Below are 12,872 nucleotides of genomic sequence, written 5' to 3' on the forward strand. Positions count from 1 at the left end.
TTCTTTGCGATTTGTTTTCTTTTTACTCACTGTATTTGTAAAATTCAAAATATGTAAAAAAAAAAAAAACTATAACAAAGCCCTTTTTTGTTTTAAATCAGGATAATACTCTAAAATTATATTTCAAATAATGGATATTGCATTAATTTAAACTTAGGACATTATGGTTCGTGTTTGATGCATACTATATATTGGACAGTAAAATTGATCTGAAAGTAGCTATAGTGTTAGGAATTCAATACTTTTTTCCCTTATAATACATTAAATTATTTTTTTTTTATCAATTCTTCATTTAATATCAATATTCATTTAATATCGTATTTCATTTAATATCAATTCTTCAAAGCAGTTTTTTCTGCAAATAGTTTCAGATTTCAAATGTGTATCAAAAATTTTCCGCGAAAAATAAAAATCGCCAATTTTTTTACAGAATTTATGTATAATCTTTGCCAATGATGTTTGGATAAAATTATATATAAAGACTACAGTATGAGCTGATATGGAATTTTTTTTCTAACATGGCGTGCGCAAACTGTAATTGTAAGAAGTGACGTAATCGTAGTAACTTTTCGTGTTCAAATGAGGTAGACATTTAGCAAGTTTACTTGGGAATGTTTTGGCTAATCTGTTTCTCTTCGGAAGTGGAATCCTCTTCCTGTGTATCATCATGAGAAGCAAATTAAATAATTGAAAATGTTTCGTTGTATTCCACTTTTTCGAGGTTGTAACCGTCAAGTTGAATGCATCGACAAGAGGCACTGTAGTTTGGCAAATGTACCCGATGATGTTTTGCGTTATCCTCGTACTTTAGAAGAACTTCTGCTGGATTCCAATCACATCAGAGATCTGCCAAAGGTTATTTGTTTACAAAATTTTTTCGAGTTGTACCTTTGATTTTTGAAAATGCCATGAATCTTAAAAAATGTTCAGCCGACGCCCTCTGTGTTTACAATTTTTCGTGACTAAGCCTAAGGGTTGGGGATGCACTTTGACAAGACGTGACTCAAAACATCTTGGATCGTGATCGTGATTGATTATGGAATCGGTTTGAAACAGGATCTGTTTCTTTAAGCAAATGGGGTTTTTTTTTATTTAAAACTTTTTATTAATGTATTTGGCTGTTATTAAATGTTTTCCATTATTTTAATTTGTTTCTGTTTGTTGTTAAACTCAGTTTGCTAACATGATCTGCTTGCTGTAACAAGACCGAAGTGATTTATTTCTTTAAAAATACTAGTGCGACTTAAATTTACATTATATCCAAGACTCGAATTTAATTTAATTGTTGCCTTGGTTGTGGGAATTTATTCACTGCATGAAAAAATCAAGAATATGAAGAATTTTGTAAAATTCTTCTAAAACGCCTTTTATATAATTTACTTAAATATATTTGATCAAATGTAGTTTTAACTTAATTAACAATATAGTAAATAATTTAATTCGTAACTTGTTTAATTAATATCTTCTTTTTTTGTAGAAGGAGCACTTTCAAAATGTATTCTTTTATATACAGAAATTTGTTAAAATGACAGTTTACTAAACTTTCATATTATTTTTAAACAGCTTTTTTCTTTTGCATATTAATTGTGTGCATCTGAAAAAGAATTTATCTTCTATTATTCCTATGACTTAATATATATTTATATGTTTGTTTATCCTGTGATAAAGAAATAAAAGAATTTCATAGTTTCTGTTCTCTGTAATATATTTTTTAAAGTTTTATTTAAGCAGAAAATCTCTCCAAAAATAATAGGTTTATTAGTCCAGTAAGTTTTTAGCACAGAAGCAATTAAATTATAAATATTTTACCTACCAGTAGTATTATATTGAACTCGATGGTGATATATCATGACAGAGATTAATGCTTTTAACTCTTGTTAAATTGGAAACATTCTAATAAAATTTTGGGACAATATCACTGCTAAATATTTTTTAGACTTATAACCTAATATAAAGGAAAGTAAATTTTATATTGGCTCCTTTTTTAAAAAATGGTTGGATATTCATATTTAGTAACTGTGATATCAACCAACCTTAATGCACCTGCATTCAATATAAAATGTCTGTTAATAGCAAAATGCTTACTAATGAACAAAGCAAATGTGGAAAAATTAAATACAATAGTTTATTAAAAATTTAGTATTTATGTATATTTTATGGGTGCTTGAATTTTCAAAACATATTTCGGTTATTCTCAACTGGACATGGAACCTTTCTCTACTAGAAATGTGTACCTTTATAACTCTCTCAAAGCATATTTTCATTTTTCTGAAATAAAGATAAGATTGAATTCTTGATTTATAACTTTTAGGTATTTATTGAAATTGTTTTACTGAAAATTTTATTGTAATTTAAAGCTTTAAATGCTCTACTATGAATAATCTGAGATTAATAAATTTTACCTTAAAATTTTAGAATTAAATTGTAATTAATATATGGGTATTATTTGAAAAAACTTCCTGTTTATTAGTACTGAAGGTATGTATTGATGTGTAATTTAATAATTTTTTATTCAGTTGAAAAGATGACATTGGATATCAAGTTCGAAATTGTATTGCCTATACTATGCATATTTTTGAGCTCTGAACTTTTTACAGGCTGTTCAGCATGAATCTTTTATATTTTATACCTCTTCCATATGCATTATTCAAAAATATAAATTTTTAAAACTGTCCCGGATGAAAAAGCAGGCAAATTGCGCATTAATATGTTAGTGAAGACAGGAAAAGAAGTGGAAGGGGGAGGGAAATGAAATATTTTGTGACTCAAATTTAATTCTGTATTATTTTAAGTTGGCAGGAATGATTATTTTAGTATTCATTAGGGCTAAAAGGATAAATCCATTTATTGTGCTGTTTCTCATTTTTAGAGCTGTGTTAAAAATAAAAAAAAATTGTATAAATAGCAAAATTAAATAGATCTTGTAGTTAAAAAGAAATTTAAATCCTCTGCTTTAGATTTTCTGGATTTGTCTACATGTGAAATTTTATTTCATCACCTTTATACTTTTTTTAATATATAAAAGTTGCCATAAATATCTTTATAAATATGTTATAAATTTTATTATTAAAAAGGAAGCATAATATATAAATATTTATAGTGTATTAACAAAAACAATGTATTTTCTTTCTGAAATCAAACTAATTCAAATCTAGGTTGTTGTTTTTTTATTATTATTTTTATTACTTCTCATTTGAATTTTGCTTGTATCGTTAATTTTTGCTCTAAATATACAGTTACCTCTTGGAAGCTTCTGAATATAGATTTTTAATACTATGTGTTTACATTGCATTTTTTTTTTCTTAAATTATGCTATTATTGAAAAGAATCAAAGGATAAATTTTGCAGGTATTGATATGTGTATAAATTATATAAAAAGTTCACTATAAATTGTTTGAACCAATTGTTAAGAATTATTCATACCTTCTAATATTTAAGCTAAAAAAAAAACTGTTAATACTCTGTTTTATGATTAGCTGCAATTTCGTGTGAAAATCAGATGCTTAAAAGAAATGTCAGCTCAGCTCCCCCCCCCCCCTTCCCATTTCTTAAAAAGTCCTCTTTTGAATTAAGTAATGGTTGAAATTGAAGAAAATTTTTGGAAAAAGTGCATTTTGGAAATTTGATTGCTTTTAACTACCTTATTATTAGCAGAAATATCTTAAAAGTATATATTATTTTAGAAGCAATTTAAGCAAGAATGTATTGTGGTGAATTTATTTTCTTTTTAATTATAATTAAGCAACCAGAATAAAGCACACTTCATTTAAATTGATAAAATATTGCTTTTCTTTTAAATATAGCAGTGGGCAAGATTTTTTAGAAAGTCTATAGTGGCATTTTATTATTAATAGAATTCAGCAGATGATAGCATGTTTTGGGGCTGAGAGGAGGTTCCTGAGTTGTTAAATTTAAAAAGTATTTGGAATTGCATAAAGACAGGTTACCTCAAAATATGATATAAAAATTTGCTATTATATGAACAAAACTTTAGTTATGATGAAAATTGATAAAAATCTATCTAAACATGGAATTTATCAATTTTTTGAAGCAGTATAAGAAATCTCAGTCATATGGAAACTAAATTGGTAAAGGGCGTCTAACATTAAGTGCTGATTGATTTATTAAAAGACAGGTTCTATGTGGTAGCAGAAAATCATTTGAGAATATACAAAATCAAATGGTACAATTTGATATTAAGTTTTATGAGCATTTGACTCAGATTTCAAGCATCTGATTTAAATGAAAGAATTATTAGGAAAAAAAAAGCCATTTTTAAATTATAAAAAAAGTTTGGAAGGATAACTCATATTAACAGACAGCAGAACAATGCGATTTTGAGTCATGACCAAAATTTCACAATTTGGTAACAAGTGTATAAAATATACGAAGAATATGATAGAAAATTTCCATTCTGGTTAGATTATACTTGCTCTTAAATACCCAATTTGTGTTATGATCTCACAGTTGTATGACAAAAATCCATAGGCATAAAGAATTTCTGTGCTTAATAAGAATATAAATGTCCAAAAATACATAAATTAAATACTTATTCCTTAACCTCTATCTTTGGCTAATCTTTTCCCAGATCATGAAGAATTTATTCATCAAGAATCAGCTATATGTCGCTACCATAATATGTGAAAATTGGCCTCAAGACAATCTATTTTTATATTGGAATGAGCTGTGAATAGTCCAGATTTTAATCCAATTGAAAATTATTGGAACAGTCTAAAGAAACTTTTTATACAGAAGCAACCAAGTAATAAAACCCATTTAAGTAAAACAATAATTCAATCATGGAATCGCATCATAACATTGAAGAACTAAAAGTATTAGTCAATTCTTTAGGATGTTCCTCGAAAGCTGTAGATGATGCTAAATTTTACTCGAATAAGTATTTACTGTCATAAATGTGAATGTTTGTATATGTCATTATTATGTTTCCTTTTACTTCTTTATTACAGTTATTCCAGTATGAATATCCATTATAAAAATTATTTTATTTAATTCTTGCTTAAATTATCTTGAAAGTAATATATAGCATTATTGCGTATCAGTTAATAAAATTGCTATCATGAGTCATCAAATTTCAAAATTGCATGCATGCAGTAGTGGCTACAACTGTATATAAACTGAATGCATTCTCTCGTTATCTCCCATCATAATTATGGTGCTGGGAGTGTATTACTCTGATTTCTGGTCAAGATTTAATTAAATCATTTTTAAAAAGAACATATTGTCTCTTAATAAATGAAAAAAAAAAACAGATTTGATTTAAATTTCAATTTGTCACTTTTATATATTATATCATTAAATATATGAAAAGCTAAAACAAAAATTTTTTTTAAAAAAAGCAAAATATAATACTATTTTGTTATATTGCTCATCTGGAAAGAAGATATCCCAGTAGTGTTCAAAAACTCCCCCCTTCCCCCCCCTCCCTTATAATCCTGCTACCAGAACCCTCAAAATCTTACCAAATTTAAGAGAAGACTGTTAAGTTCTAACTAAGTGTCAAAATCAAGTTTGCCTATAATATAATATAATTTAGAATTTTTAATTCTATATGATATTTAAGGTGTACCCTTTTAACTATGTTTTATATTTATGCAACAAAATATATTGAATTATTAGTTATATCTATAGACATTCATCAGTTTTGTCTTTTAATTATGAAATAAATTATAACTGTACTTTTCTGTTAGTCGGGCGCAAATGTCACCAGTTGCGAACCAAACGTGAGCCAAGTCGCCAAGTTTGTTTTGAATGAATTCAGAGAATAGAGTACGTGGTCGTAAGAAATTTGGCGGAATTCTACATCATTTGGGGATTTTTTTGCTTGCACTCAGCTAACGGGAAAGTACCATAATAACATGCTATTTTATTATTTCTTGCGAAATTATTTTAATCTTTACAATATCTGATTTAATAACAGTTTTATATATATATTTACGTGAAATAATTACCTAATTTATAAAGGACCTAAGAAAAGGTTCCAAGATTAGACGTTTTTTTGTTTAAGGCTATAAATACAAAAGCTGAAAGTTGATATGTGCATGCAGACTCGGTCTTGCATCTTTTTCCCTAGAAACCATACATTTATGTAAAAATACAAAATGTAGCGAATTCAGAAATTTTAAGAGGATATTCTGTATATTTTTATGTGTTTTAAAATGCTAAACTAGAAAAGTTAGTTAAGAGCTAATTTTTAACTTATAAAATCAAAGGTTTCAATGCATCTTATTTTCAGAAAAAAATTATGGCTTTTTTGCTAAGGGGAGGCAGAAACAAAAAGTATATTTTGGGGTTGATGTAGAAATCTAAAAATTAAAAACTATATGGAAGTTTGATAATTTTGCATTTGGTAACCATACAAATGTTTTTCTTCTTGGATTTGTTAAAACATGTGAATTAATAAATTTGGGGATATCTATTGTTAAATATCTTTATTAATGCATAGAAGAATTTAAAAAAAAAAAAATGACTTCTGTGGCAGCTTTTAATTTTCTTCGATGAAAATTCTGCTGCATTTCTTCTCATTTTAATTAAGTTTTCCTTGTAGAATTTATTACAATCTTCTAATATACAGTAAATATCAAATTTTCTGTAGTCTGTTTTCAATTTCTTTCAGAATAGTTTCTATATTTTGTTAAGTAAGCTCTAATATAAAAATTGGATAATAATTTTTAGTAGGTATTCCATAATTATTGATACTTTTGCTCTTTTAAATTCTAATCTAGCATATTGATAGTGTTTTTAAATAATAAAATCAGTAACTCTTTTTTTAATTTTATCATTGATAAGTTATTTCTGCTTTTCTGGTTTTGAATTATGATTGTCATCTTGTTTTAATGTATTTTATGCCAATAAATATTGACAAGGTCATTGTGTGGCATGTAACCATTAATTATATTTAATAAAATAGAAATTAGTCATAAAATCTTTTTTTAGAATAATTTTATGTGTTTGCTTTTCAGCATTAGATTCCCCAATTGCTTTCACTTATAATTAATGTCAAAAGATATAATTTTTAAAACTGGACAAATGTCTTTCGTTATTGGTAATTTTTATTCAGAGCTCTATTGGAAATAATTTGAAGTTGTATTCTTAATTATTTTTTAAGGTTTTTGAGAGAACATGATTAAGTAAACAATAGATTTTTATTGTAAAATGCAGTTTCTGATATAAAATTTAGATTTGTTGTATTATTTGGAGGTGGTGATGAATTAACTTTTCAAATGTAAGGAGGTTAAAAAAAATTTTTTTTTTTTTTAAATGGAAGACAGAACAATTTTTGAAATGTTAGGGTGAAAAATTGCAAAGTGAGAAAACTTATAACTCTGGCAAATTTTTAGATATATGTTTTATTAGCTGTTATTTTATTGTCTCTAACATAGTTTATTATTCATTTATTTGCATTACGAGAAGTATCACAATATATTTACTTTCAAAATTGAAATTTTTTATAATATCTGTATATAGTACAAAAGATAGCTTTTTTATTAAAGTAACTTATCTTGAAATAGCAACTGTTGCTAGAAATAATACTCAAACATGTATTCTTAGTTTTGATTATTTAATTAAAAACATCAGTCAATATCTTTATATTTATAATTTTTTCATAATCAAATTGGAATGATTTACATAATTACAACAATTAAATATTTTTAATCTGAATTGTTTTTTATTGCTAACTATTGGCTTCATAATTTTTCTCTTTCTGATAATTATATTGCACATAAGAAGGCCAAATTGACATTAAATTATTTGACCATATTTTTATATAATGTATAATGCTTTGTGTTTATAATATATTGAAGGTAATTTTCATTGCCATTGACTAATTTAATTTTCTCTACTGCAGGGTCTTTTTCGTCTTGTAAAATTGCGACGTTTGAGTTTGAGTGACAATGAAATTGGATTACTGCCATCAGATATTGCAAGTTTGGTGAATCTGGTTGAATTAGATATTAGCAAAAATGGTAAATATATTTTCCTAATGTTTAGAGTCCTATGGATTTGTTGTATGTTGCAGTATGTACTCAAACTTCATTTATCTATATATTAAAAAGGAATTATCAAAAATAAAACTGGTAAGTGCTGTAAATTACTGTTGGGAAGTTGAAAAAGAAGAAAAAGAAAAAACTGTGTACTCTAGCAATTCTTATATCATTTCTTTTGAACTTAATTAAAAGACTACCAGACATTTTTCACATTTGTTGCACTATAAAGCATTTCATTTTTCACATTTATATGTGAAAAATGGTATTTAAATTCTTTGGCCCTGATATTGTTTGCTATTTTTGGACTTCAGTTCTTCTTAAATATTTAGATTATCCATATATTCACTATTAAGATCTTATCATGGTTGCAAATATGCTATATGTGTTTTTTGTTCCTCGTCTATTTCTTTTCTGCATGCATATTGCCTTTTACTTTCCATGCAGATTTTTTTTATATATATTTATGAATTTTGCAAGTGGCAGTAACATTTAAAATTTTATTTTCTTTAGTAAATAACATTTAAAAACCTGCATACTCCCTTGCCTTGAATTATAACAAATTCGTGCACCAAGATCACCTCAGAACTTAGTCTGTCAAAAATGTTGCACTACTTTACGGTAATTGTAAATTGAGAATTCAGAATCCTTTAGCATTAATTTTGTCTTCATTTGTTATGCTATAGTTTCAATTTATATTTTGAACATTGATTAACTTTTGATATATGATGAGAAATATATTTCTTTTCTTAGTTGTAGAAATAATTACATATTGTCTTGTTCTATTTTTAGATATTTCGGATATACCTGAAAATATTAAGTTTTTAAAATGTCTACAGACTCTTGATATCAGTAGTAATCCACTAGCAAAGTAAGTCTTTTTTTTCTTTCTTCCTCCCCTATATTAGTATTGAAATAATTTATTTTGTATTTAAAAAAATTCCATCGAAATGTATGGTGATAAATTTTCCCCTGGATTGTAAATCATTCATTTTCAGAAATATTTGCTTGTGTATTCTAAACACAAATCATTCTATTTGCTGCATGAAAACTTTAAATCTGTTTTATGTACACTTCTTTCATTTTTAATTTGTTTTCTAGATTTTTTGGAATCAAAAACTATCAGATTCAAAATCAGATACCACTTCCCTCCCTTCCTCCCCACCCTCACTTTCACCTCTTTTTCGAGGCTGTAGTGGCCTGATGGTAAGGTCTTGGCTTCAGGTCCGAAGGGTTTCAGATTCGAGACCCGATTCCACCAAAGAACTGTCATGAAAGCGGGTTTGGTGCACGTTAAATACATCAGGATCAAATGTCCTGCTGGTGTGGTGTGGAAGTTTGGAGAGGGAGTACCCGATCAGATGTTGTCCTCGTCATCTGATGGTGGTTCCAAATTACGAGGTCTGCCCCAAAATAGCCCAAGTGTTACTTTAAAGCGGGACATTAATATAACTAAATACTCTGCTATCATGCCGTGCTTTCTGCATTTCTCTTTGTACTAAACCAACCTCTTTTTTCTGAAAAGAAGCTGCGAGAGAAATAAATAGTCATTTCAACTTATGTTTGAATCTGTTCCCATAGTATTTCTGAGAGAATTCTTAACTGATTTCTCACTTAGTATTTTAATATATTGAAAAACTTAGTTTGGGGAAACAGCTAGATTAATTGGCATGCATGGCATTAAAGGTATTAACAAGTCTTGCCTATTAATCTCAGGCAAATTATCTTTATAAATCTCCCCAAGAACTTTCAAAGTGGTTGATAGCATCTATAAAGCTACTGAATATTCAAAAATATATATATAAAATTTGGGAATTTTGACTTTAGTAAAAATTGAAATCGATTTTTGAACATGAAGAATCATCAGCATTGACAACCTCTAAATTTCAAACAAATTAGCTTTCAATTAACTCCTCCACTCAGATTGAATTTTGGCTTTTTTCTCAATATTCATTTCCAAAATAAATTACCACCTGCACCCTACAAACTTTGCAAAAATCAATGGATTTAAATTGCTTATCATTGGGTACAGTACTGTCCTTTCAAGTTACCCACAGAAACATTAAACACTTCTGACTGTACAAAAAAGAAAATTCATTGCTGACAATCATTAAGTATGTAAAATTATGCTGTAAAAATAAATCTCCACCGTGCATCCTAGATACTGGCTGGATGATTTCCATCATATTGTAATATTTTTTGATAAAACATCTCCAGATGACAAATGCTGAAGGCATAATTGAGACTTAATGTAAAAAGAATGTTTTCTCCCTCTCTAAAATGCTACAGTACAGAACACTCTCGACTATAGTATTCCAGTTTACGACTATCTGGCTTCTGGGTTATCCGGCCTAGTTTTCTTTTATCGTAATTAAATGAGGAAGGTAAGTCGTTCTATTAAAGACATTTTCAAAACCTAAAAACTCTTTAAGGTTTGACTGTTATCTTAGGGTTACCTTTTCATATCTATAACCATTTGTCAGTGAAAAATAAAATTTGAACCAATTTTCTTGAGAATTAGGCCTATGATTTACATTAATGTTTTGTTTACATTTCTTGCATTTTAGTCTGGCATTATAAAATTTATGTTAAAGTGTGAACAGTTTATATCCTTTAACTCACTTTTTCTATAATAAATTCTTGAAATGTAAAATGCAGTATATAAACTACCAGTACAGAATCTTCTATTTTACACACTATCTACACAGTACTGTTGCATGTTTCTGTGATTCATCGGGCCGCTTTTACCTTCTACATAGCTTGAGATAAATGGAGGGCTTAATACTCAATAAGAAGTGAGAAAATATGTATTATAACAGTAAGTTTTGGATAAAATCTTTATCTTCTGGTATTGGTGGACGAAGAATTGAATTCATATAACTCAGACCTATCGGATGTTTTAGCTATTCAGCCAGTCCTTCCGGCACATTCTGCTGGATATTCTGGTGCGTACTCTATTTTTTTTTAAAAAAATGACTTTGTATATCCTAGATCACACTTTGTCTCATAATATATTAGTTCTTTCTGAATATACAAAATTATATTAAAAAAATTAAATAAATTATAAAGAATAACTTCATTTAAATTTTTACTTTTATATTCTGTGAGATTAAATTTTCTTACTTCAAACTGTCATGGAGAATAAATGTGAATTTAAGAAAGAACTAAAAGATGTGATTAAGAATTATGATTATATTTTTGATAAGGGTAAATATGATGTAAGTGAACTCAAAATTGAAACTCGAATAATGTACTGTCATCTCTGGCATACCAGTTAATCTGACCTTACCTTATTTCTCTTATTAAAGAGTAAGAAATAGAGAGTTAGATTAATTATTGCAAACAATATAACAAAGAAAGCAGTGGTCCTTAATTTCCTGTAATTTTAGCTTGTAAATGCGATAATAGTAAATAAGGTTTTGATTACGCATAGATGTCGGCAAATTAAATGAATTAGTTTAAGTATTGTTGATTCGATATTATTGGTCTAATATTACTTTTGTTAATCTGTATCTGTTTCTTCTTAAATAAGTATATATATATATATATATATATATAGTATGAAGCTTTTAAGAGTTTATTTATATTCCACACATTATGTGAAGCATTACAAAAAAAAAAAAAAAAAGTAGTTGTGCTTGCTGTATATAATTTTAGACAAAAAAAATAATAATAAACAAGTGTTCATATTTTTCAAATATTTATTAATGCATTTATTTATTTACATTGATATACAAATAATATTCTTTGGAAAGCAATAATTTTTCTGAGAAATAGAATATCATTTCATTTATGATAAATGTGTTAAACTTATCTAAAATTTTATTTTTGTTTGATTCCTGTCAGTTAGGGTTGACTTAGAGTAATCTTGAATAGATTTTGGTGAACTCAATTAAAATCATGATGTTTATACAGTACTTAATGATATTACAACTGAATGCTCACTGCCAAACTTCTATTTATTTCAGTATGTGGCATACTGGTTTTCGGTAAATTCTTATAAAAAGATAGAAATTCTATGGCATATTTATCTGAACTGAAATTCATATGTATAATAATTCATAACAAAATTAGCATGGATTAAAATTTAGATTAACATTGGGTTGATTCTGTGTACTGTTAAGAAACATTTTTAAATACATCATAAAGGAATAATAAAATTTTAAGTTTGTTTAAAAATTCAACTTAAGTGTGAAGTGATATATTATCAACTAAGAACGCTAATGAAGACTTTGAATGACCCATGTTTTAAAAATGAAATTTTTGTGTTCATAATTCTCTTGTATGACACCATTTATTGGTTTCATAATTTTGTTGAAAGGGCAAGTATAAAATAATTATAAAAGAATTGATAATTTTAAAATGATAATATCAAATTTAGTTACTTTGAGTGAGTACTTGAGTTAAATACATTAAATGAGTATTTTTATATGATTTATAACTTTACACACAATATATTTTTATTAGATTCAAATAAGATATGCATAAAATTTCCCCCAAAAATAAAAATAATGGGATAATTTTATAGTAAAATTTTTAAATTTAATTGTTTTCAAGAAAAGGGTGCATTAGTATATTGCATACTTCATTGAAAGTAGCTTGGTGCAATTACTACCTCAAATATTTTTTTTAACAAAATTTCAAATAATATAAATATATAACAGTAGAGAAATGTGATTAGGAGAAAAAAAATGTACCTTATCATAAATGTAATTAAGATGTGTGCAATTACAAAACTGTTTTTAAATTTTAATAGTTCATAAAAGACTAACAAAATTCTGCATTAGTTTTGATTTATCACTTTATGTATTAAAGTTATTTGTACTATTTACGATTATCCCAGAGAGACTCTGTATTCAAGATGATGAA

General features: G+C 26.9%; 1 protein-coding gene across 2 annotated transcripts in view; it reads left to right on the forward strand.

Moving 5' to 3' along the window:
- The first annotated feature begins 526 nt into the window (after positions 1-526).
- LOC129972636 (protein scribble homolog) overlaps positions 527-12,872 on the forward strand; it is a 72,035-nt gene continuing 59,689 nt past the window's right edge. For both annotated transcript variants that reach the window (XM_056086846.1, XM_056086847.1), the window contains exons 1-3: positions 527-855; positions 7,868-7,985; positions 8,796-8,874. In XM_056086846.1, coding sequence (XP_055942821.1) covers positions 694-855; positions 7,868-7,985; positions 8,796-8,874 — 359 coding nt within the window. In that variant the 5' untranslated portion in view covers positions 527-693. The remainder of the gene's footprint in view (positions 856-7,867; positions 7,986-8,795; positions 8,875-12,872) is intronic.

Source organism: Argiope bruennichi, chromosome 6, assembly GCF_947563725.1.
Source record: "Argiope bruennichi chromosome 6, qqArgBrue1.1, whole genome shotgun sequence".
NCBI classification, from domain to species: Eukaryota; Metazoa; Arthropoda; class Arachnida; order Araneae; family Araneidae; genus Argiope; species Argiope bruennichi.